The following is a 26789-nucleotide window of genomic DNA, read 5'->3' as shown; positions in this document are numbered from 1 at the left end:
GCAAATCATGGTGTTTCTATGATGGCAACATTTGGCTATCTCTGAATTCCCAAGAAACAGTGGCACACGGACAAGGCACATTTAGCACAACCCTCTGAGTTCATCTCTCATGGAATCACAGAAAGGCTGAGGCTAGAAGGCACCCCTGGAAGTGCCCTTGTCCAACCCCCTTGCTCATGAAGGGGCATCTCGAGCCAGATGCCCAGGAGCATATCCAGATGGCTTTTGAGCATCTCTAGGTCCCTGCAAACTTGTATTCAGGAAGTACAAGCACAGACAGCACACAGATCCGCAATTCCTTTTCTCTATTGTTATTTACAATTTGACCGTGACAATAAAGCTGCACTAATGGAAACAATTAAGGACATACAAGTTGTTCTTTAAACAGTTTCTACTATTCAGAAATTATGTAACTTAAAGCAACCGCTTGCTGGCTTTGATTCCAGGTACATTTATTTTGAATTTAGAAGGTAGACAGAGGACCTACTTTTCTGTAACAACTTCCAGTCACAACAAATTTGCTATCTTCCATGACTGTGACTATAGTTCAACTTATCACAGAGGTGGAAGAACTCCAAAGCGGGTGTTTTATGTCTGTATCAAGAATAGTAATCTCATCCTCTTCACTGAATGCACATTTAGCTCCTATACATGTCAGCTTTTCTTTTAAAGCAGTACATTCACATTCTTACCTTATCCTTACCTATATGCTTTAAGTGATTTCCCTATCAAAAAAACAATACTAAAAATGAAATAAAGTAGCTTCCTTATAGAAAAAGTTGTATTTACAGTTTTATTTAGCAGAGTTAAGGAGCAAACAATTTTAACACTGTTGTGAAAAGTGTTTTTACCCAAAATTGCCAAGATCTAATAAGTTATTAACAGAAATACCAGGTGTAAGGCAATAAACCTGACCAGCCATTAGAGATCACCCTATCCCAAAGAGGAGAGCTGATAAAGATGGTAGAAAATTTGGACTGATGGACTCAATTCCCAGAAATTAAGACAGATGATAAAAATAGGGTTCCACTCTTGAGTATATCTTTAAGATCTGCAGATGAAGGAATTTCTAAAGCACGCAAAATGTACAGACAATTCCTGTTTTCAAGGGAACATTCAGTGCTTTGAATCCAAGAATGCTATGTCCATACATAGTGGTCAGTACATGACTATGGCAACACATAGATGGTAAAGATCAGAAATGGGATTAGAATTTTTTCCATTCCACGTCATCAGGAGGATTTACTTCTACCTTCCTTTTACCAACATCAGACCAATTGGTGCTCAGAACTGTGCCACCAGACTCCATCTGCAATATGAGAGAGAGTTTGTTTAGTTTGCTGAGCATTCTAGTAGTATAAAAGCCACAGTTCCTACAGCAAACTTCAAAGAGTAGTGATTACACAAATTGTGTATCTATGAAATAAAATTTGACAGAGCCATCATTCCATAATCTCCAGCCCAGCAGTACTTTTATCACCACTGGACGCAGTGAGATGCTGCTTCATTAACAAGAAGCTTTTAAAGGGTCACTCACGTTCTTGCCTGTGATGGCTACAAATTAAACTAGATTCAAGCAATCAAGAGGAATTTGATCCTTTCACCCCCTGGCAAGTCTTCAAGCTCTACATGAGCCAAACCTCTGCTTCTTTGGTAACACTGATTGAAATGAAGAGTCCAGTGACAAAGCACAACCTTGGATTTATAAAGGGTCTCATTCATCAGAGTACAGCCCTGTAGCTTTCAGTGAGTGTAGTTGTACCAGTATCTCCAACAGAACCGTGGCCAAAATTTATTCATTTACAGACCCAAAATTTTGGTAACAGAGGCTTTTCCCAACATAATGCAATGTTTAGTAAATCAAATCAGTACGCAAAAGTCACAGGTTTCTTCAGAGAAAAGAATGAAGACTTACGAATGATTTGTTCATGGCACGTTTTACTTCATCTGTACCATCTGAATAGATTTGCTGGAAGAGTTTATTTAAAGCAGCATCTCCTTCTAACTTCTCATTTTTCTCCTCTTCTTTGATTTCAACTACCAGTTTGTCCCAGTTCCTTGTATAGTGAGACGATGATGGGTATAAGTGCTGGGTATCTGAACACAGAAGTGTTAGTTAGCTAAGCATTTCACTACTTTGAGAGCATCAGAGAACACAGACACATGTACCTGATGAATCAGAGATCATAATGGGACTTGAAAATGCAAATGGACTCCTCTGAACTGATATAAGCATTGCAAAAACAAAAATAAACTAAGAAATGCAGAAGTTTATTTTTAGGTAAACAGAGTTATGTAATTTTGTTATCCAACACACACACACAAAAAGCTGGCCAACAGCAACACAGATAACCGATATCAAAAAGACATATTGGCTGACAGAAAAAAAGAAACCAAAACAGCAGCCTAGAGCCATAGAATAAGTTGAGCTAAATTTAAAAAAATCTGAAATCAATATATCAGGAAATTCAAATTCTGTCAAAGACAGAATGTTTATTTGAACTGAAAAACTCCCATGCATTACTCTCCAAGCAAAATCCAATACTTAGGGAAACAATAATTATTTAAGCAACAGGTCACAAAACATAACAACTGCTGTCCTGGGTCTGGCCCGGACAGAGTTAATTTTTTGCAGTAGTGGTGAGTAGCCTGAAGCTCAGTGGGCATGGCCAGGAAGATACTCTACACCAGGGCAGATTATTGCTGGGGTGGGAGTAAGGGACTCTAGCATCCCAGAAGGGCAGGGCTTCCAGTCAAGAAAAAGGTTTGGGGAGGGGGAAGCCATCCATCCCCTGGTCCTTATCACCCGAGTCTACTGGTGCACTTTGCATGTAAATCACTCCCTCTTTTGTAGTCTTTTGTTTTTAATGTTGTTGCTGTTACTGTTTGTTTTCTAATTTAATTGCTGTTTCAAGTAAACTGTTTTTTATCTCAACCCTTCACCTACTGTGCCTCCACTTTAATCTCAATCCTTCACCTGTTGCGCCTCCAATTCTCAACTCTATCCCACTGCACTGAGAAAGGGGAGAGGAAAGGAGAATGAGACCTCGATGGTGTCCTTTGGGAGAGTCCCAATGAGGCACTGAATTGAGAGCTACCATTCCTAAACCACAACACACACAACAATGTGCAGAACTGCGAAACAGGGACCCAAGCAGATAAGCAGAATTAATGGCAAACATATATATACCCTTAACAATTCATCAGATTAACAGAGGTTTTGACTAAATTTAATACCTATGTTTCACTAATGGCTTGCAAACTTTCTGTCAATTCTTGACAGTGAAACCAAGACCATTAGGCTTTTTGCAAATATGAAGCTGTGATTTTATAAACAGTATTTAATGCAAAACTATGATTAGTAACTGTAACTAATTCAATACAAATAAACCATTTAATACAAAACAGTTCAGAGAACAAACCTGGTGTAAATTGTTTTAACTTAGGAGAATCTCCCTGGCCCTCCAGCTTCTCCCATCTTACAGCCTCTGGCTTCTTCATTTTTATCTCAACCTACAAAACACAAGACAAAGAACAAACTAATCCAGATGCAAACAATTCTTTGGGCTGCCATGCAGCTCCAAAGTAGTTGGATCCTGTAGCTGTAAGAAAATACAAACATTCGGTTTTAGAAACACAGCCTCTAATATGAAACCTGTATCACAACCAAATTTACCCCCCTTACAAGACACAGTTACTTGAGTTCATGTCAAGTAACATCAAGTAACATCAATCAAGCTCCCATGTGCCTGTGCAGTTTTTGTATCAGACTTGTACCCTTCTGTTCAGGACCACTTAACTTTCTTTTGCTTACTATTCACTTGATTCTTTTTATAAATTATGGCATCCCAAAGGTAACGAGCAGTCCCAATGTCTCTACACTGCCAGGCTCCAAGGTACTGCCTTTCAAGCATCCCTTTCTTGGCAGTCAGCTCTAATAAGCAGCAGTTTTGAAAGACTAAAAAATCCAACTTTATCTAAGTTTACATTTCATTTACCAAAAAATTCCATGTTTGATGTGTACTACACAAACCAGAGAAACACCCTGGGACTAAGCAGATCTTCCCGCTGGAGAAATTCAGAAGCTGTATTCATTTGGTTCAATGAACAAACACTGCTATGGAGAAAATTGTCAAGTATTCATTGACAAAACTGGCAATTAAAAATGGATGTGGTTGCAATTACCATAGGAGAAACAAAATTAAGTGAAGTATGTCATGCCCTATTCACAACTTCACATAATCCCTTTAGACAACCATACTGAAATGTTTTGGTTTTTTTTTTCATAATTAACCTTCTCCTTTGGTTACAGGGTTACAAAGTTGCAAAACAAGGACTGTCTAACGTCATTCCTATTCACTTAAGGAGATGTCACAAGCTCATATGATGCTATTAATTAACTGAAATCAGTGCTTGCTAAACTTCAGTGCTTCCTTATTTGCAAACAGCTCAGCAGAAGCAAGTTCTGAGTTCCACCTAAAGCCACTACAACCTGGGGATCCCTGCAGACCCAAGAACAAAGGCACCACTGTAAAAGCTAACCTTAGATTCAACCAGCAAGCTCGTTGCACAGCACTATGTTGATCTGAAATTTGAACTTTATTTAATCCATTGTTAAATCAATCACTGGTAAGCAACAGACTGAGGTATCTTACCAAAATATAAAAAATTAGCTCACTGAAGTTTTAATGCTTCCATGTTTGCAATGCCAATGAATTCTAAGAAGCAGAATATTCAGTTATGAATATTTCTTTTTATTTTTTTTATCCCTCAGGAAGGTACAAATTTCCAAGATAAGTTTAAATACTTATTTTCCACCACTAACATGTACTGAGAACAACAAAAAGTTTAAGATAAGAGGCATGAAATGTCCTTCAAGGCAGGCGAGAGCTTCAGTAAACTTTTAAGTCCAACACCCACATGTATTTGATTTCCCACTCCCTGCATCTGTTGGATTTTTCAATACTTTCAGCCACTTGACAAGTCACAAATTAGGCACCAGAGTATCCGTTTTGAAAAAGTAACATCACAGAACCAAAAATAACCAAATAAAAATCAAAATGCTGTTAGTCTGGATGACCAACCTACCCTCCCTAAAAAAGTCCTGTATTTCAGAGTTGAATATCGCAATCCATATGTATGTGGTGATTTCTGTTAAACTATGCAGTAGAAGAATTACTCTTCAGTAAACCAAAAGAAGTCAGTAAAGCTACCTCCACAGGACTCTTTTAAAAACATTTTGAAAATTGCAACCTTGATGTTCATTTCTTAGCACCTACACTCAAATCTAATGCTCTGTTATTAGCTTAAGGAAACAAAACGTATTTGAATATCTACATATAAGACAATCAAATAGTTCTACAAGTAGCAGAACTAGCAGGTTTTCTTTCCCCAGTGGATTTGGATCTCCTGAGCCAAACATTTAAGTTAATTAGCTACTTACAAAGGAACTAATTAGTTACAAGTGAACATGAGTATTAATTTAAAACCACTCTCCTCTGTTTCTTATATAAACTCTTCTCAACTGAGGAGACCATTATCGATTGAGTTGTGCATTTCAGTTGAGGCTCTAAAGTTCAGATTTTATACTCTACCTATTAGTGCATCTCCCAACATGGTTGGGGGGAAGAGGGGGTGAAGCAGATGCTTGATACTGAAACCGCTCTCCCCTCTATCTCTTCAATTTCTCTGTTTTTTCTTTCACTAACTCCTCTTGCCCTTACACTTCAGGCTTTACACCAATACCTTCCAGTATCTCAAATACAGCTTATTTCATCCACACCAAAAATGACCTCTAATGCAATATAATGCTCAATGTGAGCCACTAAACATTTAGTTTAGTAAATGTTTTTCTTCTCAATCCTCCTCAACGAGTCCTTATAAAGACCACTGGCTATTCATCACAGTACTCTGCCCATGCATAAAAAGAAGAAAATAAGGAACAACTTTGGTTTTGCTGCTCCAGTAATCCCCCTTCTTTTCAAATCTGCTAGCCCTTACATTTTCCTCTCTAAAACTGTCCCTAAAACAGTGCTGCACAATAAACAGCCCTAAGGAGAAGCCAATGACACAAACTAATTCCCCATGTAAGACGCAGATTTCTTAACTCCAAACCAATTCAACCCTGCCAAGCTGCAAGTGCACACAGCTGAAGAACTGAGACAGAATGTATTTCTGACATGATTAAACTTCTACTCTGTCTACTACATCCACTTCAATTGAAGTTACTCATTAGGCGAAGTGGCAGGCAGGAGCAAAGCTAGGGAAATCATTAACTTCATACCATTATACAATCACATTTCCAAAAATATAAAGCTATAAAGTTCTGCTTGTGAAGGCGCTTGTTTCTTCAACTTGAGAGCTCTATTTGATCTAGGAAGGAACAACTCAGTGAGTCCCAATTACGTGCACAAATGGCAATGAATGCATTTTAATGAAGGTTTTAATACAGATACTGATAGCTATCACACAGAAAAGTAACACATCAGCACAGACATTTGTGTCATATCTAGCAAAAAAGTACTGTTAGCTTTTTCCTCTCCTTTGAAAAAAATTCACTTGGGCAAGAGAAATACATCAACGCTTTGCCAGCTACTTTGATTCAACATTTATATTTCATAAAACGTATGCCTGTGTGCCTCGTGCCAACTTTAGTACATAGGACAGGAAAATTTAACTGCAAATTAAATGCTCTGCATGCCACTTAAGGACAAGCCTAATTCCTCAGCTTCTCCTTGTAGCTCAAGCTGTGCAGCCACCTGACCATCTTGGCAGCCCTCTGCTAGGACTTGCTTCACTACATCAGAGCCTTTCTTGCACTGGTAACCCTACAATGGAACATGGTACTCCAGATCTAGAAAAAATCCCAATGCAGATATAATACACCTTCTGTTTAAAGTCCCTTGTGTTTTGGGTTCAAAGAGAGCAAAGCAAAAAGGAAAAGACACATGGAATTTTGAGAGCAATTCATGCACTTCTTGTTTGAAATATCACCTTGAGAGAAACCTACCCCTCTGAGAACAGGGTCAAATGAGGGATTTATTGTCTAGAAGAAACACCACCCACAGTGAAAGGACACAGGTAAATTTCTACTCAGAGTTTTCTAGTCATAAATATAATCAATTCTTTAAAGCCTGCCAGAAATTTGGACACATTTGTTTGGGGCTTAATCCAAGTGCTAGCTATCAGAAAAGACACCACAGTTCCTCTCAAAACATATCCTGAACCATTTCATTGATAGCATAAAAATAAAACACCACCACCTTATTTTAGAATGACCGGCATAAAAGAGCGTTTAATCCAGTTTTAAGAAATAATTCCTCCCCTTTGGAAAAGATCAACACTAGTTATTTTCTAGGTAGATACTTATTGTTAAAAAGTTGAAACCTCCGATGCTTGGTTTCACTTGAACTTTCCTTCTGGGACAGGCAGTGGCAGTCTAACTGAAACACATTAAAAGGAGAAGAATTTTTATCTTCCACCCTAAAAGGAGATTCTTATGCACACTGACAAACTGCAAGGGTTTTTTTTGTTTTTTCCTAATTTTTACTGTGTTCTATATTTTACAGTCCATGGCAAGGGCAAGTTCATTTACCACTTGCAAATTTCTGTCAAGCTCTGGTCAGAACTGGCAAAGCCTATACAACAGTCCAGCCATTAATTTTAAGACATACCAAAAATACCCTTTTCAATTCCTGTGTTCTGCTGTATCAAAACACCTGAAAACAGGAATTCAGTGTTTCTAATCAACTACTTTGTTATTTATTGAACTACTGACGGCCTTCTCTGAGTCGTAAATTTTAAGCGTTTAGAGCGATCATCTCATGAATTTCGTAGGATAAAATAGAACAGTCTTCTAAAAATATAAGAACTATTCAAATGTGCCTCTAAGAGCACATATGCCTACAGTTTTGGCACCCTAATTATTCAAAGACCTTTTATATATTGCTTGTAGTCTAAATTCCAAGATTTTTGGTCTATAACTTTAAAGTAATTCTTCAGAGTTATCACATACAAGTGATAATTAAGAAATTTATTCTATATGGAGTATACTAGAACAGAAGGGATTTATTTGGTTTCTTTGCCAGCTATGTACTATGGGGAACTGGGGGGAAAAGGTTCAAGTTTCCTCTGACTGATATTACATAGCCAAAATTTAAGATAAGAGAAAATTTAAGATAATCACAAAATTTTTGAATTTTAGAGGAGAAGCTAGCAATAGAGATAATTTTGGTATTCTAGAGCTATTTGTCACTTTATTCCCCGTGTAAACCATCATTACTCCAATAGTTCTCAAGACACATAAACCCCCTTATGCATCGTTTTCTTTTATGCAGTTATATAAAGCAAGGGCACTGACTTATATGTATGTATAAAATAATAGTTCTCAGAGTATTACCAAGTTTAAATCTGTCTCAAATCCATCTTTATTCATACAGAAGGAAAAGAAAAAAAATCAATAAGTAAATATCACGCCAGTCATAGTGAAGGTTTCAATGCGGTCTATCCAAGAAACTGCTCCAACTAGCCCTGCCTAAAAGATGTGAGAAATTTCAGAAAATTATCCATTCACCTTAAGTATTAGTTAATAATTTACAGAAATGCTCAAGAATGTACATGGGAGATATCAATCTGCATGAAACTCTTACACTGAAAACAAGTACTCGAGAGCAGCCAAGTCTGCATTCAAGTCCCTACAAGCAATTTAATGCAAGTACTCTTAACAGGAAAGTATCTTTTAAGGACTGGACTGCAGTGGTAAGATCCAACTTCAGTTAAAACAGATATGTTCCTCTGTTTATGTATTTGTGTACATTTGCCTCTGAATAGAGACTCTGATGACAGTCCAAGAGCGTGTGAAACAGTTCCACTCTTTGCCTTTTCCCTTACATTCAGCAACAGGCATCAGTTCCAGTTAGCTTCACAGGGTATTTCAGCGTTTGCAAACCAAAATATTGGTTCAAGGAAAAAAACAACATTCCACTGATGCACACAACCATATTCTTGGCATAAAGCTGCTGAGAGTGTGCTTCTCCCTCAGACATCTCTGTTAAGCAACAAATGTCAACTGTAAAAGAGGCTGAAGCTTTCTAACACCTTCCCAGTCTGCAGCACAACTTTGATCTCTAATTAAAGGACAGTTCTGGGGTAAAGAAACCACATTTTACCACTTTCTCAAATGGCTCTACACTGCTGCAAGTCACTGCTTGCAAAAAGCCCAAACCATTACAAACTGAAAACTCACAGTAATTGTCCCCTGCAGACAGGGGGAAAAGCGGAAAGCACTACCTCAAGTTTCCTTCAAGGTCATAAGCACCAGCACTAAAAGCACATAGAGGAGGAGAGTGAAGACGCCTAAGTCCGAAGAGAAGAAAATCTCAAGCACCACCTAGAACTCATCCAAAGACCTACAGAAACTGCTCATGTTACACAAGTTTCCAGGAGAACATTGCAGAATATTGCCCTGGAATCCCAAATGCACTGACTGACACACTGAGCAGAAGAGGGAAAAGAAAGTGATGCTGACTGTACATGTTTAATAACAGAAGAAATCCTTACACTATTTGTACATTTCTACTTTCCTGACATGTTTTCTGGACAGATACAGATTAACTAGTTTTTTCTTAAACATATTTAGTCATTTATTTAAAATTTTTATGCCTTTTTCCTTCTATGAAGGAGCATGGTAACAGTATGCACACTGAGCCACAGAATAATTGCATCCAGGCAACTCGCAAAGAGCAAACCTGGTCCAGCCTTTGCATTTTGGCTCCCTCTTCTGGAAGGCAGTAAAAAGCCAAGCAGCATTACTCAAAGTGCCTTCCTCCTGTGAAACACTGAATGCAACACCGTTTCCAGCTCCCATTTGTAAGACACGAATCTCAAATTTCTACCCTGCTTTTAGGAGCAGCTGTTAACTTTTTGCTTGATCAGATTGCTACAGTCAGACGCCTCTGACAGAGGAGTAGTACAATCAATAACATCAATTGATCTAGTTACGATCTATCAACTCTGCTGCTAATGTACAAAATGCTATACAGACACAGCAGTACCTGCAAGTCAAGGCCTCAATTCAGTGGTACTCAGCATTTTCTAACACAAACGTTAACCTGAGGCCTTAGGCCATCAAAATTAAATGTTGAACAACAAGAAGCCACTCTAAGTAACTGGCCACTAAATGTGAGCAAGGAACCATAATCAACTCAAATTTCCCAGCAGTGTTATCTATTGAACAGCAAGTAAATTGTCTAATTAGGTTAAAAAAAAAAAAGGCTTCAAGTATGGTAATAATAGATAGAATCACTATTAAAGGCAGCCTATATCATCTGTAAAACTGTTGACAATTGGAGAACATAAAATACTAGAGGATACATGAAGACAAATTTACAATTTTTATCTCAAAACTGGACTTCATCCACACATTATGGTGTTCTTGAGTTGGCATCAAATATTTTACATCTTCTAGTTCACAGCTTGAAGTCAAAGTCTGCAGATGACAAACACTAATTTATTTTTGCTCCCACAGAAACTACTGAAACAGCTCAAAACATATATCTATGCCACCTCTGTAACACTTGCTAGTCCTGTTTTCTTCCAAACAGACTTTGTATCTCAGAGCTTGACACAGCAGGAATTGATACAAAGGTACACTTTTAATTTCCTCACTGGGAAAGAAACAATCCTTATGTTGGCAATTCTATTTTTCACCACTGCCAACACTCACTGAAAGAATCAGTTCAGGAGTCTATGTCTAGGAGTTCTGTCTGCTCTCTGCAGTCACTTTAGAATTTGTAGTTCTGCAAATACAGTTAAGGCTGTTTTCTCCTCCTGAATTTGCATCCTTACCTTCATGCCTTTGCATTTGTCAAGTGATGTTGAATTTCAAGCAGTATTGAGAAAATCATCTACAGCTCCTCTTAGCTCTAAAATACACAGGATTGTTCTACTCTCTGCCAGTTCTGCTATTTCATTCTCTATCCCTTAATTCTTTTTAGTTGTACAAAGTTCATGGACCCAAACTATTCACCACACAGCATGCTCATACATTCCACTGCTTCCTCATACATTTGCTCACATAAGTGAAGAAGAAAGGCAGAGTCTTTGTTGCCCAGTGATGACTGTATGATACTAGAGGCAACGTGGCTCACACATTCAAAGCAGCAGCACAAAATAAAGCAGTATGAACAAACAAGTTATTCTCACCTGAAATTAACAATCCACAGGAATAGGTCCGTTTCTATCCCACGAAAATTCAACTTCTTTAGGATTGCATAGTAACAAGCTCATGTAATTGGGAAGATAATGAGATTATGTCTTTCTTTCCAAGTCCTTACAAAAGGACTTCATGGAAATAGTACAAAATAATATGTAAATGGTTTGAGAAGTTTTAATCAGTAAGATTAATTTACTCAATGTACTACCTGCCTATTTGCCATGCTGCTCATAAAAGCCAAGTACATACACAAAGATAAGAAAACTGAATTTCTGGTAATCAAACACTAAGGCTGCATCATTCCCTTAAAGCACTTAATATTTTTCTAAGAAAAATATTCTAAACCTGTAAAGAAGTCTTTGCATACTTATCATCGAGCTGCTTTTAATTTTTTTTTCTTCCAGACTCCATCTGGTGGTCAGAACAAGAATCAGCTGGGGCATGGTTTAAACTGTACTCTTTCACTATGCCCTCACAGGCAGCTTTATACCACTCGTGTCTGCAAAAGTAAGAACACGCTGAAGCCCTGACTTCTGCAGTTAAAACACCTTCTGTGTTACCCCTTTTGTTTCAAAAATAGTCTCTCACAAGTATTTAGGAACAATAACATTTGAAAATAAATGCAAAATATTTGCAGTTCTGACACTACCCAAACATAACTCAGCCTTCCACTCCAGTTTTGGAACCTCAAAGTATCTAGGCAGCAGACTACTAGAGATTATTTCAGAGATAAACCCAGGGTAGAGATGGCAGTGTGGAAAAGACAAAGTCAAGTGAACTTCACAGTAGTCAGTTCATGTAGATGTTTCCTAAGAAAGCAATGGTCAACTTGAAAATAAAATGAAAAGTGTAACACAAGCTAGGTTAAGAACATAACCAAAACAGGATCTCACAGCTTCCCTACCTGACAAGGTCTGTCCTCATTCCACTCAAATTTATACAAATACTAATGAACTACCAGAATTTCTACATACTTTGAGCCATGTAAGCTCTTACACTGGGGGGGGATAAATAAAGTGTTCAATCATACAACCTGCCTAGATTTCTTTGTACAAGGAGTGGAAAAACAAGATAAATTTTCCGTGGCAATCCTCTCATGCCATCCTGAAGTCCCTCTTCCATGAAATTATGCAAGAGTTATTATAGGTACCTTTCTGAGAACAGAACAGGTAAAATGAAACATGAGTATACAAGAGAATTTCCATAAGCTCTGCAGAAACACTGCTGAAATACAAGAAAAGAATCAACATCATATTCCAGCACTGGGGATTCAGGCTTGGCTCTGCGGACAAAGCATATGTCTGTCTATCCATTATGCCAGCAAGAAATACTATATGCCAGACCACTGTTCTTTATTTTTCTATACTTGTAATATAAAAGAAGCAAAACGCTGAGACGGAAGCATTCTCTCACACCATGCCATTTTCAAGTGTCTCCAGGCACGTACTATTTCCAGGAACAGCATGGAATACACACTCTTGAAAAGCCACGGACAGTTAACCACATGGTTAACCTTCACCAGCAAGAAGCTATGAAAGGGTAGAGAACAACTTCAGCGAAATCTTCCAAGTCTGACTTTGATTTCTTGGTCACACAAAGATAACAATGCTTCACCAGGCAAGACTGGCTCCTGAAAGTTTTGTAAAAGGGTGTTCATGCTTTCCTAATACCTGAATTTTAATAGTGAGGATTATAGAATCCTTTCTCTAGCAACAAGTGAAAGAATCGTCAACATAACTCTTTCATTTGCACTTCAATGAGCACCATCATATTACTATTTCTGGTATTTGCACAAGTTTAGAAAGTCTCCCACCAGCTGAAAGACACCTTGAAGAAAAAAAAAGCATTTCTATATGAAAAGCAAGATATTATGACTGTTGCAGAGACAAGACAATAGAACAGAAACATTTTCAGGATTGCAACAGTCAAGGAAACTATTTACACTTTAAGAAGCTTACCTTTGTTGAAAGCACTTTAAACGTACTTTGCTCTGGCACTATAGAATGAAGAAGATCAAGCTTTAAGTTGAAGTCTTCACCTGATGGAAGTCTCACTGATGCATTCATCTATTAAAAGTTGAAAATACGTCTCTGGTCATCTTTGACAGCAGTTCCATTTTCAAGTAAAGGACAGTCATTTCACACAGACATTAAGTGATTCAATTAATATCATTTCAGACCATGCCATTACACTACTGCATTATTGGCGAGATGTTTCTAAGATACATTAGAAAACGAACAGAAGATTTCAGCCCTTGCTACATGTACTCAAAACCCCTACTATCTTGTCAGATGGATCTTAACTCTTTAGGGAAGGAATTATGCAACAAATGGAGCATCAACATATTAATAATGGAACATGAAAACAATCTGCAGCTTCTCTTGTAATACAAGCAAACTAGAGAACAAGTGCTCAGACTATTTTAACAACCTAAAACAGATAATAATAACCAAGCACTTCTGGTATTTAACAAAGTATCAAGTTAGGTGAAAGTAAGAACCCAACTCTTTGATATTGTCAGTTAAATTACACATGAAATTCATTGGTACAACATATGGTACTTCATTAAAGGGATTACTGTACTTCCTTAAAAAACATATTTTGCTGACACGATTTTAGTGGTGCCAAACGGAAGAAAACCCACCCACCAATATCCAGCCTATTTCTCTAACTGTCCTAGAGCAAAATATTACTAATTTATACCTATTTTAAGAAAACCTTGTTTCTGCCCAGTCCTGCTCCAGATGCATGTGTAATCTAACGTTTAAAGCCAGATCAGTTGTTCCCCCACCCCTCCACACAGGCAGCTGAAACCCAGATGTTCCCTTGAAGCATGCACACCTCATACTGCTTGTGTTTAAGTGCTATGGACACTGCTGTGGCAACCCATCCCAAATCACCTGACTGGGCACACACTCATGTGCAGCACAACTGTACAGAAGAGAAGCTCAGGCAGGACAGCTCCCTCCCCATTCTTTTTGTGCTACTGCAGCATGTAATGCTCACTGGCTTGAGTACTGCATTTAAGGATGAGTATCAATAACCAATACAAGTCACCTTTCTCTCCAAAAACTGCACGCTGACATCATCCTTCTGTGCATTCTTGATCATTATGGTCACAATTACTTGAGATTCTGTTTGGTACCAGTCATATCTTGAAAAAAGAAAAAACAATTGTTTTTCTTTAATCACACAGCATATAAAATTAGATCACCTTCCTAAACCATTCACTTCTTAGTTCAGAATCTTTAATATAGCTCAAAAACATTACCTATACCAGGCACAATGGAACAGGCTTTGAATTAAGCTCAGCATGAGAATAAGAACACAGAAGCCAGAATGCTGATGCTATTCCCCTCTCTCCTGATTAGGTTTAACCTCCTGAAAGTACTATTTAGTCTGAACAAAAGTGATGGCACTGAGTAACACTTCACCTGGACTGCCACATTTCTGAAGTTACCCCAAAAAAGCCTTCTACAGTCATTATCCTGATTCTCCAATCCCCCAGCCAAAGTGCAAATATGCCAACTACTTTAAATTTCACAGTAAAAGCTGAAGTCAACTTACTTGATCTTTGGTGGCAGAGGCTGCTGCTGCATATTCTAGTTGAAACACATTCAATTGGAAAGAAAGTTACATCAATGTAAGTGAAAATAGACCATGAAGTACTTTTCAAGGCACAAATCCTTTTCACCAATTGCTCCCCTTTTCTTGATTCCAACTGCTCCACTTCTCTGATTTATGTGTGAACATTAACTTATAGGTGAAGTTCCCCACTGTTTAATCATTTATGGCAGATTACAAATTAAAAAGTTCCAATTTACATTAAATGTGTTAATCTGTAACTTGAATATATTTTATAAATTGCAATTAAATTCAACTTAAACTCATTTCTTCCTGGATAAGATGTATAACTGGAAAATATCCAGTGACTATACCACTAATCTATAAGTCATGAAGGAAACCTGAGATAGGTCTGAGAACTCAAGGTTCAACTTTTAAACATAAAATTCTTCTAAATCTAAGATTTGTCTTTACATACTATCACCATGCTTCCCGTACATTCTTCTCCTCTACCCTATTCTTAAAATGTAAAAAATTTAGGTTAACTATTAAAGAGGTAGCAGAATATCCAATGCAAAGCCCCGCCTTTCTTTGTTGTCCCAAGAAGAAGAAAAACAGGAGAGGTCCATTTCAACATTTCTTATGAAGACTTTCAATAAAAAAAAGACAACTGAAACTTGAGCAGGTTGTAACAGAACAAATGTCTACACAAACCACTTGCAAGCTTATGGGAAAAAAAAATTACTTCCTAACAGTCCCAATCAAGTTAATAGTGACAACACAATTAACCACAACTGGTTAATTTGTAAATTAGGCTGCAGGCTGTGAGCCAGAAAGTTAAATTTTACCTCAATGAATGCACAGTAACTGCCAGATTTGTTAACCATTTCTAAGAGTTTACAGGGCTCAAATTTTGCAGCCTTGGTCTCAAAAGTACTCATGTTCAGAAGTTACATACTTCAGAATTGCATGCAGTATGAAAGATTGTTTTTAAAGCTTGGAAGTGAAGCCACTGAAGCAGAAAATACACTCTAGCATAACAGAAAAGTCAAAATAGTAAACATATTAAGAAAAATATCTTACCGAATCAGTCTGTGATGCTGGAAAAAAAAAGGAAATTACATTTTCAGAGAAAGACATATTGAACTTACAAGGAACAATCTTACCCTAGCTGCTTCAGTTACGCCAGACATCCTGCACTCACTCCAGTCTCAACAGCAGAGGAGGTACAAACACATCAGTTCTACCTCTAGTATTTTGCTTTCATGGCACTCAGCTTTTTAATCAGACTTCAACCAGCAACTTGTGCAAATCAACAACACTAATATAAAGCATATTCTGATTTACCGAATCAACAAAGTTTCCATTACATTCCCTTGCTTACCTGAAAATGGATACAGGCCTTTTTTTAGTGAAAATAACATCACAGGAAATAATAGGTTAAAAAAAAAACAAACCAAAAAAAACCTCTCTGTCTGGGAGTCTGCACTAGGTTTATCATCCGTCCATCCCCAGGAATAGCACAAAGCTCTCATCACATTTTTATCTCATGCTAGGGAAACTCCACTGGGGAATGAGATGGAAATTTTGGCAGAGAAATTCACTCACATGATCTTAAATATACTGTAGTACTTGTGTCTAAACTATAGCTCAGTATCCTCCAATCTTATAACTATTTCTTTCTAAAATATTTCAGATTAAATATGTTCAAAAAGAAACAAACTTGCTCTTTGCCTCTTTATAATGAACGCTGACAAAAACAGAAAAAAATTAAGCTGCAATGAAGAAATCAGTTATTGCTTTGTTACTGCCTTTTTTTGTTTGCTTTCTTTTGCTGGCGTACCAGAGAATTAAGAAAATGGTTCAAGAAAGACAAGACAGTGAATATTCAGGATAAAACAAAACACTGCAAAATATAAATACAATGTTAAAGACCGAAGTGTATTGTAATCTCTTTCAGAAGAAACTGTCACCCAGAGTGACATGGTCTTTGCAAAAAAGACCATGCATGCCAATCACTTACCTAATTCCTCCAAATAAAATTAAACCTAGCAAAAAATGTCTCACAAAGCAGAAATCTGCTCATCCCTATACAACACTAAAGGGTTCTCCTCTGTATGGTTTTTAGTCAACACATAGACACAAACTTGTTCTACTGTCCCATTCTCCAGCGTACAGCAGAGAGAAGGGAAAGTCACAACAAGCAGAGGAAAAAATAACACAAGTTATTCTGCTCTGCTCTCTTTCATCAAAACCCCCAGGCAGCCTAAGCTCTGTGGATGAGTTAATTGTCAGGGCTGTCTGTCTGTAGGAAGGTACGGAAGGAAACTATATTTACACTCAAGTGACTACCATGGGTAAGTCACCAGAACAGCCATTAGCATCTATGATACTTTCCACATGGAATCAAGGAGCAAAACCTCCAAATTTCTACCTCTTTCCAACTTTATCTTCTGCAAGACTTGAAAACTTATTTTGATGTAGGCTTTAGACAGCAAGCTGACACACACTTCTCCAGTTAAAATTAGTTCACAGTTGTGTATGAAAATAAGTTAAAATTAATTATGATTGTCTGATCTTTAAATAGGTACTCTCCTGGCACAGCTAATTATTACACTAAAAACCCAATATATATCTTCCTATAAATCTGAATGAAGCATACAAGTGCTAAAGTTGTCCACTCCAACAGAAACAAGAGATAAAAAAATATGACTTCTAAAGATTTTTCTTTTAGAACAAATGACTTTGTTCTAAATAAGAGGAAAGCAGTCAATCTTTCAAAAACATAACACTGCTTCCAAGCACAGGGCATATCAAATCCCTCACTAAGTAAACGTGTTTTTTTCTTACCATTCAGTGTTTCTTCACATCTTTTAATCCAAATAGTAAAGGTATTATCTACATCTAGAAGAGATCAAACACAGTAATATTAAAACTCTTTCAAGCCTTAAATGTATTGCATGAAGAAGAAGTCGTCTCAGTTGCCAACTGGAACAAATCCCTCCCAAACTTCTATCAATTCACTAAAAAAGATGTTTTTTTCTATAGTCTTCTTGTAGGCTCTGTCATTTCACTTAGTCTTAAAGTATTTTTCTACAACTACACTATGTGTTATATTTCATTAAATTCTAATTAATCTGTAGGAGACTAGATATTGTCTGACACAAATATGCTATTGCTTTCCAATCTGTTCAACTCCTTTGTAGCTGTTTAGAAAGCAAGACAGACAGTTTTACACATTTTTCCATTTTTCTCTAAATTACTTTTTCAAACAGTCACATGCTTCCTCTCCAGAGAAATGTCAGGAGATGGTCTGTTGTGTAGACAACCCAAAGTTGTACAACTTTTGAGAAACATCAAGTATTCTTTCCTGGAAGCAAGGCGCCCAGATAGAAATTAATTCACTGGAAAATAGCTAAGAAGATGATAGTGTAACAACATGGCAATCACCTTATTTCACCGTTATTCCTAAAAACTCTTTCAACTGTGAGGAAAGTAAAAAAGTAGCAACAATACTGACCAACTACTAAGAATAGCTGAACTTTTTCTCATTTTTACAATTGAATTCACAATGTTAACTATGAGGCAAAGGACATGAAGAAGATGAACAAAAGTTCCCAGCAGACACACATGTAACACGAAGTCTGACTCCACTGCAGCTATACAATGCACCCCAACCCTCCAAATATAAAATGTACATCAATTTTGAGGTGAACCTTAGGTCATAAAATTGCTACCCCCACTCGCCAAGCCATTTCACCTCCACTTTTCTTCTGCCATCTGACCAGACATCTTAAGAGTTATCTAAATTTTTTAACAAAAGAATGGTCAAACCCTGAAGCAGGCTGCCCAAAGAGACTGTGGAATCTTCACTCTTGGAGATACTTGGAAAATAATAGTAAAAAGCCCCAAGCAAACACATGCAAGTTCAAAATTAATATTACTTTTGGTCAGAGCACAGAATTATATGAATTCCAGAGCTCCCTTGAAACCTAAATTAATCAATATTTTCAAAACTTAGCACACCAACCTAAAAAGACTTCCAAACTTTGCAGTCTAAGCAAAGTCTCCACTGATCCAGCCTCCCTCATCAGCAGGTGAGGAATTCTCTTTTTAATCATGGCCTATGACTAGATTGCTATACAATACAAACCTAAAAAGAAAAGCCCAGAGTTAACTTCCCTTTTTTTATAGAAGATGACACTCTTCCCTGCATCCTGGCACATTTTATAATTTGAAGCAAAAGAATTTTGATCTCTAGAATTGCATTATCCTCCCAAAAAACTTATTTCTACTAAAAACTGTAGTTCAGAAAACCTTCCTGGGTCTTCACTGACTAAAATCTACTAACTCCTAGAATACAAGAAAAGTAAGAAGTTGCTTTAAAAAGTTGCCACATTCCAGCTTTACTAAATTCATTTAGTGGTCACAGGAAAAAAAAAAAAAAAAAACACCAAGAAAATTTGAGAATAATTATCCTAAATCTACATAGCATAGTGAAGAGTACCAGATTACACTCATTCTTCAACTAAGGCAATAGGAACTGCAAAAATCTGCATGCATCACACGGTTGAAGGAAAGGAGTATTGCTTTCTAATGATATTTCATAAAATAAAGAACCATTATACATTCCACAGCTCATCACATTAAGTCCCACTTTGATATCCTTGTAGGTGGGTAACAGGAAGGTTGCTGCGGTACCCTGGGCCTGTCAGTCCTACCAGTGACAAGCACAAGTAAGAAGCTCATCCTTGTCAGCACTCCAGATTGAGATTTAAAACAGCCCTTACATTATCAAAGAACAGAAACGTGTATCCATGTACTTCTGCCCACTTGTGTGGCAAAGAAACCAGCTTTGCCAGCAAAGAATTCCCCACCACAGTAATTCTTCCCAAGGCAGCAACAGCTGAAGTCTCTCTTCATCACCCGCTTAGCATATGTTGCAAATTTTCCCTCTGTGCTTTGTTCATTTTGCATTAGCTGCATTAACTGGAAGTTAATTGCGTTGCCAAAATGCCTATGCTCACAATTGTTTTCACCTGGGATCCATGAAACATTCCACAAAGGTAAACTCTGTTACTGACACAAACTTGCCAGCAAATTAGGTAAAGTATGAAAGAGAATCAACTAAGTCTGTAATTTTAAAAAAGCCTTCTGGAGACTCCTCATCTCACAGCAGGCTACAGAATTTTGTAATGAGATGGAGGAAGCGCAGCAGAAAGTATCTCCAGATAAGAGTAATCAGGAAGTGCTAGGAAGCTTCAGAAACTCTTCAACTGAGTAAGCAGCAAAATAACAGCAAATTAAATTCAAACAGGTAGAAATGAAGCAATTCAACACAGGAAAATGTGCTGTATTTCAGGGATTCTGAATTAGCAAAGAGGACCCTGATATTCACTGACTTATCTAAAAAGATATCTGCAGCTCTGTGTTGTACTCTACAACATCAGTAGAATTTGAGGCTATCCATGCACATGAAAAACTTCAAATTGATACTGGTTGACTGGGGTAGGGCAAGAATATGAAAAATAAAGATTAGACATTCAATTAAATTCAGCAATGATGAGCTTGGAGAGGTACAAAAAGAAACCTACCAAGTAAGGAAAGCAACATAGGTCAGTGGAAGGAATTTCTTCCTTTCACAGAAAGTTACAAAATAGAGAACTTGACTAGACTGCAAAGACAAACCTGTCTATCTACAGTAAAATCAACAGAGACCACCTACTTATCCAAACTACCAATATAGAAAGAGCTTCATGAAACTTATTATTTTCAACTCCTGTTCCAGGGCAGCTTAAACTGACAGCTGCGAGTTGCTGCAATTTCACATCTCCCTTCTACCACTGGCCCAACACTGCTCTGCCACTTCACTTTTGACAGTTTCAGCACTCAGACCCTTTGTTGGGCCATTTCAACACATTCATCCAGGAGGAGAGACTTCAAAAAGAGTAGCTTTCTGCAGACTTAATGCACTGAAAGAAGAGGCTAAACAAGCACAAGAGTAGTAAGGAGCATGGTCACTTGGCATCAAGCACAAGCTTACACTTCCTTGAAACTCTACTTTTAAATCAGAGGATTAGATCATTTATTTGGAAGACGCAAAGTAATTATATTTTTGCTAAGCCTACATGTCCCAGCCACTACTACCACAGATAAGACAACAAACTGAACAGATCTGAGACCATGACAATTCTTATCATATTAGCACACCTTGCTCTGCATAACCTTTCAAGGTGCTTTTTCTTTTACCATCTTTTCTTGCTGTTTGGAAGAGAGGATGAGGTTTTATTTATAATGGGGGGATAGGAGAGAAGAGAAAGGGGTCACAACCATCTTGCAATTGCTTTGTTTTGTGCTTCCCCATGTGTTCTACCAAAGCTTTCTGTTTTTAACAACTCCTTTCCTGCTTATTGAAAAAAGTCAGGTTTGCAACAAGTTGTAAGTGTTCCCAAACTAAAAAGTACCCAAGTCCAGCCAGAAAGACAACACTGTAAGACGAAAAGAGATAAAATAAATATGCTCCTGTAATTAAGTGGTATGTAATGTAAGGTAAAAATCCACTTTGTCAGTTTGAATACCCACCAAGTTGCACATTCTTTCTAAAGACTGATCTAGCAAACTGTTTTAGAAGAAATTCCAGCTATATGTAAAGAGCCTGCTCTATTTAAACAATTTTCTATGACACTTAACACTACAACATTGCGACTATTTATCTTCAAGACCTCCAGGAAGCCGGAAAACATTTCTAAAGCAAAAAATAAATCTGCTACTACTTGCTCAGAACTTTGATATACATTTTTAAACAGTTTAACACTTTCATGCAGTGATTGCATAAAGGTTCTCATAAGTCAGACAGCTGATGCTAGGAACCAAACACATTAGCCTTTAAAAAAAAAAAGAAAAAAAACTTTGGTCTCCATTTTAATCTAACACATTACCCATTATTTTAACATAAGGAATACACACAAGAAACTTTAATACTTACTGTCCAGCCTCTGTCCCTCTCTGAAAGACTCCAAAGCAGATGCATAGTTTTTGATATGATATTCACCTAACCTGACACAAATAAAGAAAAATACAAGAAAACAGAGATTACTTTTCAGTGCAGTCCACATTCTATAGATAACATGCTGTATTGGTTAAAATGACGTGCAAGAATTTAAATTACCCAAAAGGTGTGGTTTTATAATGGCGAGGGCTTTACGATAATCACCCCAAACTAAATGGCTTTATTACACATGGATTGCAAGTAGCATGGCTTTGAATTTATTCATTCTCAGTAGTGTAAAAAGTTTGCACAGAACCATAATCCAAATTCTAGTACTGACGTAGAGATTTAGCACAATATTCCCAAAGTACCATAAATGATACATACCCTTTTCTAAGGAGCGCTACAGCATTATTTGGGTTGAGTTCTAGAGACTTTTTTGCATCTGCAACTGCATCTGTTGAAAGTCAGTTTAAAGTTGAGAAACATGTTACAAAAAAGCACTGAACTGTCAAGTCTTGAAGTAGTGAAGTTCTTCTAGGATGAACTATGTTAACTTTCTTAGCTTGCACACAAATCACACTGTCTGAAGTAAGTCTAGCCGCAAGTGCTACACAGGAATCCCTCAGAGAGCTGCAGAACTCTTATGTAAGATGTAGCATGACTTTCATGTAGCTAAATACTCTGCTTAGATCTAAAGTGTGATTCTGTTTGTTTGGTTTTCACTCAAAAGAAAAAATAAACCAGATCTTATTCAGTCAATCTTCTTCCCAGGCATTAGTCACTTATCACATTCCTGCCATGACAGGATTCAGTCTCTACCAAGTACACAATGATGGAAGTCACAATGCAAAAATCTCAAAATTTGCCTAAGAAGTCTGCTTATAAAAAGCTGCCAAGATAATTCTAGGCTGGAATCAAATAGAAAGCTGGGACTCAAAAAAATCCATTTCACTGAATGTTTTGTTACAGAAAAACAACCTAAGAAAATGACAAGATTATGTACCAACACCAAAAGCAGCATATTAAGTTACAGATAACACACTCTCTCACTACTGTATTTAGCTTCAGATTGAAGACATCTCCTGTAACACATGTTTTATGATACACTTGTAAAAGGATTCTTAGTCTGAAGATGTTACCAGCATATTTCTGTAGAAGAATATGAGCATAAGCTCGTTGACAATAATATTCAGCATCATCTGGATTCTTTTCCAAAGCTGTTGTCAGTTCCTGTAAACACACATTAAAAAAATGAAACAGTACTTCAGAAATCCTCATGAAAACACAGTATCAAACTCTGTCAACTAAGAGACATTTCAGAAGATAAAATCCTAACTGGCATTTCTGTTTACCTGTTGCTTAGCTCTCAAGCACAAAGCTAAACATCAGAGCCTGAAGTACAAGGAACCTGCCAATTATACCAAATTCAAGAAGACTGTTTCTTACTGTGAAGAAAATGGGGTTTCAAATGCTCTAAACATGAAGTCTAACACAGATGATCCTCTCTAGTCCAAAAACCTTCCTACAATTCTAAGCATACTTGTACACAGGTCTGCTGGATTTTAGAGAGTAGTGCAGTATTAGGAATTTGGAAGTCAATCCACAGTACGTCAGAACAGTTGTGTGGAAATAAGATGCCATGAAATACCATGTAACACACATTATAGTGCATAAGAGATTGTTTAAATTTATGCTGAGCACAAAAGCAGAAGAAGGAAAGATTTATGGAGCACAGGTTCAGAGGAGGTATTATTGAACAATGGAAATAAGCATAAAGTAGTCCTTTGTTAAGGGAATCACAGAATATCTGGATTGAAATAATAACACGTTGCTCTCTCCGAGAAAAGTTCACGATTTTACACACAGAATAAAATCACAGCGACTTCAAGCACACGCCTGGAAAGAGCATCTCCAATTCTCCCTTTATTGGTGAGAGAATTTCTTCCCTTTGCTAGAAGCCAGTCTTCCAAAAGCAACTACAGTGCATTGCTACAGTACAGTAACTCTGTTTGCTAAGCTGACTTCTACTCGGACTTCCACCTGGAATCTAGCAAGCGTGAATGTAGCTAAGATACAAGCTTTAAACCTGCAGAAATATTTGTACAGCACAGTTGCCAAAACTCTGTCCCACCAAGACAGAAAAAAAGAAGAGAAGAAGGACTTGCCTTAGCTCTAATTCAGACCAGTGTCTTTTTCTAACAGATGTCACATAAAGTGTTTATGCCACCTAGGACTTATGGGGCCAGAACAGCTTCTTCCAGCAGTGGCACATGTTCTTACTATGTAAGATACACCTCTAGAAAGATACAGCACATACATCTAAATCCTTGGGGGTCTCTGAAGAAAGGGGCAGGTAGTAGGCAGCAGTAACTTGATCTACTTGTACCGATGCTTTCCTGAGATTTAAAGTCAGTCAAAAGCAGCTGTCATTATGGAAATACTCATGGCTACAGGTATTCCACATGGCAGGGATGTGAGGCCATGCACATATTAAAACTGGCTCATATTATGCTGAGAGGTGAAGTATTTCTGACACTTGAAATCAAGCAGGGTCTGACTTTGATTCTGAACATCACAGGCACATCCAGGCGCCGAGGCACAGCTTTGACAGATCATCTCTCCCCCCAAACACTATTTCCTGTGATTTATGCTGACGACGGATGCACCGATTAGAGCCAGCAACAAGTGAATGGAACCTCCTACAAAACTAACCCTCACCTCAAGAAAGCAAAGCAAAGCCAAGCATTTCCAACAGTGTAAAACTTCTCTCTTTGTGCGCTTTTCGTCAGTAAGTTACCACAGCTCATTCAGGCACATACATGGAGCAAGTAACTCCTTTAAGTTATTTGAGAAGCCAAGTAATGCTGGACTAGCACTGGGAAATCCAGACTATGGACATCAGCAACAGTTACTTGGAACAAGCTTAGACTTTGTCCTCACACTCAAGGACGTGCTTTCTGCATATTTTGACTCTAAGGGCCCTTACCATGTGACTAAATTGCAGATCTGTTTGTAAATGCATGGGAAAATTCAATAAAGAGTTTGCATGAATTAAAGGTGCCTTCTGTCTCCACATAGCAGCTTACATTTTCAACTTAAAATGAGAAGTCATTCCTGAGTTCACAGCTTTGTCATTCAGACAGTATTAGAAGATGGATGATGATCTTTGAGTTGCATCAGATCCAGGTGCCGAAAGCCAAAGCACAATCTCCAGGAATTAAAGCAGTCAAAAATCCCAAGGACATAGTGCAGAAATGTCAGGCCAACTGGACAGAAGCCCAGCCAGGTATGAAAGCATTACACAGCACCATTTCTACAGAACTGGCCCCCAGATTAGAAATACTAAGCACACGATCATAAATACCACACCCAGGCCCATGCAAGCACAGTGCAGCACCTGGAGACCTGAGCCTCTAAGTCAGCAAAATGCCACCCTGAGCTGTGGCACTTAGCAGTTCAGAGACCACCGAGCACAATCTGCCTACTCGATGCACGGGTTTGAAAACAAGGCCTAAACTGACACCAGTGTCACTGTGCCAGGCATTAAATGATGCCTATAGAATGTGTTACATAATGTTCTGAAGCACTGAATGCACAAAAAACTGAAGTATGAGCTAGAAATGCAAAACAACTATGTTAATCCAGGAAAAAAGAAAAAAAACACATTCTGACAGTATTCCTTAATATGTTTGAAGACCTTTTAGGGTCAGGGATTTTTGGTTTGTTTGCTGGTCGTTTTATAACAACAAAATGCGAATCTTACTTTTTTTTTTACATCTTGAATTAGTTTTGTTATGCCATACAGATTTGGCTATTCCAAACTGGTTTTTAAATGCCATTTACCTTTTGAAAAACTTGTACAAGTTACAGCCTAAGCCCCGAAGAACTGAAAATTTTAGCTTCACCATTTTCTTTGGGGAAAGATAATTTAGCATCACTTAATGGTTCTACCACCCACTCTCTCCAAGCAGTACTAACCTTTTACATCTTCTCCCCTCCCAAGTGGTTAAATAGAAACACTTATCCACCCTCTAGTTCTGTCTTCTCATCAACCGTCTGTTTTAAGTAAAAATTACCTTAGAAAACAGATCAAAACATATTAACTGATGAAGCCATAGAACAGGCCAGGTTGGAAGGGACCTCAGATGATCATCTCATCTTTCATGGGAAAGCCTGCCTAAATGAGAGCATCTAGCAACCTGCCCATTCGTGTCTTGAAATCTCCAGTGATGGGGACCCTACCACGTCCGTGGGGAGGGTGTTTCAGTGAATGATCGTTCTCACTATATAAAAATTATTTTCCGTCGAGATGAAAGGAAGATCAGTCATGGTATCCACAAAACATAGGGAGAGAAAAAAAAAATAAGACCACGGCAGAATAAAAACTAAGATGAACTACCTCTCGTCAATAAGCTTGGGGGTTTTGTACCCACAAATCTTAACTGATTTAGTTGAGAGAACTACCATCTACCTACACGGAAGAGAAAGTTTGCTTTGCTTCCCCCCCACCCCTTCATTGCCACACAGGCAACACGAGTGCTGTGCCAGGTCTGCGCCGGGCTCCCCTGCAGCCCGACCTCACCTAAACCGGGCTCCCGGGCACCCCGGCCCGCCCCCGGCCCGGCCCGGCCCTCACCTGCGCCGCTACCCCCGGGTCCCGGTCGACGTCCGCGTCCGAGAACCTGCCAAGGAAACACAACGCCGTCAGCGACGGGGCGGGCGGCGGGGCCGCGGGGGAGGCAGGGCGGGGGACGGCGCTCACCGCGGCGGGGCCGCTGCCGATGCCGCTCCCGCCTCCTCCTCCATGCCGCCCGCCGCCCCCAGGAAACTTCTGGAGCCGCCGAGGCGCCCGCGCCGCACGCACCGCGCAAGGCCGCGCCGCGCGGGGGCTGCCGGGAGGCGCGGGGGAGCGGCCGCGCACGCCCCGCCCCGAGCGGAGGCCCCGGCGGAGCGGAGCGGCCCTGCCCGCCCGGCCCGCGCCCCTTCCTGCCCCGCAGTGCCCGCCCCTGCCTGCCCGCCCCG

The 26789-nt window shown here is 38.5% G+C and overlaps 1 protein-coding gene across 1 annotated transcript; it reads right to left on the bottom strand.

The window, feature by feature from the left end:
• Positions 1 to 431: 431 nt before the first annotated feature.
• On the bottom strand, positions 432 to 26685 carry SUGT1 (SGT1 homolog, MIS12 kinetochore complex assembly cochaperone). The gene is made up of 13 exons (XM_038140852.1): positions 26530 to 26685; positions 26404 to 26449; positions 22907 to 22997; positions 22152 to 22221; positions 21762 to 21832; positions 17627 to 17680; positions 15860 to 15876; positions 14780 to 14814; positions 14270 to 14366; positions 13171 to 13278; positions 3423 to 3513; positions 1916 to 2097; positions 432 to 1309 (listed from the first exon to the last, which is right to left on the bottom strand). The coding sequence occupies exons 1-13, from the start codon at positions 26571 to 26573 to the stop codon at positions 1208 to 1210; spliced, it is 1008 nt and encodes a 335-aa protein (XP_037996780.1). The 5' UTR covers positions 26574 to 26685; the 3' UTR covers positions 432 to 1207.
• Positions 26686 to 26789: the final 104 nt, after the last annotated feature.

The sequence above is a fragment of the Motacilla alba genome, chromosome 1 (genome assembly GCF_015832195.1).
Source record: "Motacilla alba alba isolate MOTALB_02 chromosome 1, Motacilla_alba_V1.0_pri, whole genome shotgun sequence".
NCBI lineage: Eukaryota > Metazoa > Chordata > Aves > Passeriformes > Motacillidae > Motacilla > Motacilla alba.
The sequence above is the reverse complement of the archived record's forward strand: the minus strand, read 5'-3'. Positions and strand labels throughout refer to the sequence as shown.

Bases quoted from the DNA above. Each gene is read 5' to 3' on its own strand.
- SUGT1 (XM_038140852.1), bottom strand. From the start codon at position 26,573: ATGGAGGAGGAGGCGGGAGCGGCATCGGCAGCGGCCCCGCCGCG. The intron at 21,833-22,151 runs GTATGTATCATT...TATTTGTGTCAG, and splicing joins GTAGCGCTCCTTAGAAAAGG to GTTAGGTGAATATCATATCA. The intron at 14,367-14,779 runs GTAAGTTGACTT...TCTTTTTTCAAG, and splicing joins CCTCTGCCACCAAAGATCAA to ATATGACTGGTACCAAACAG.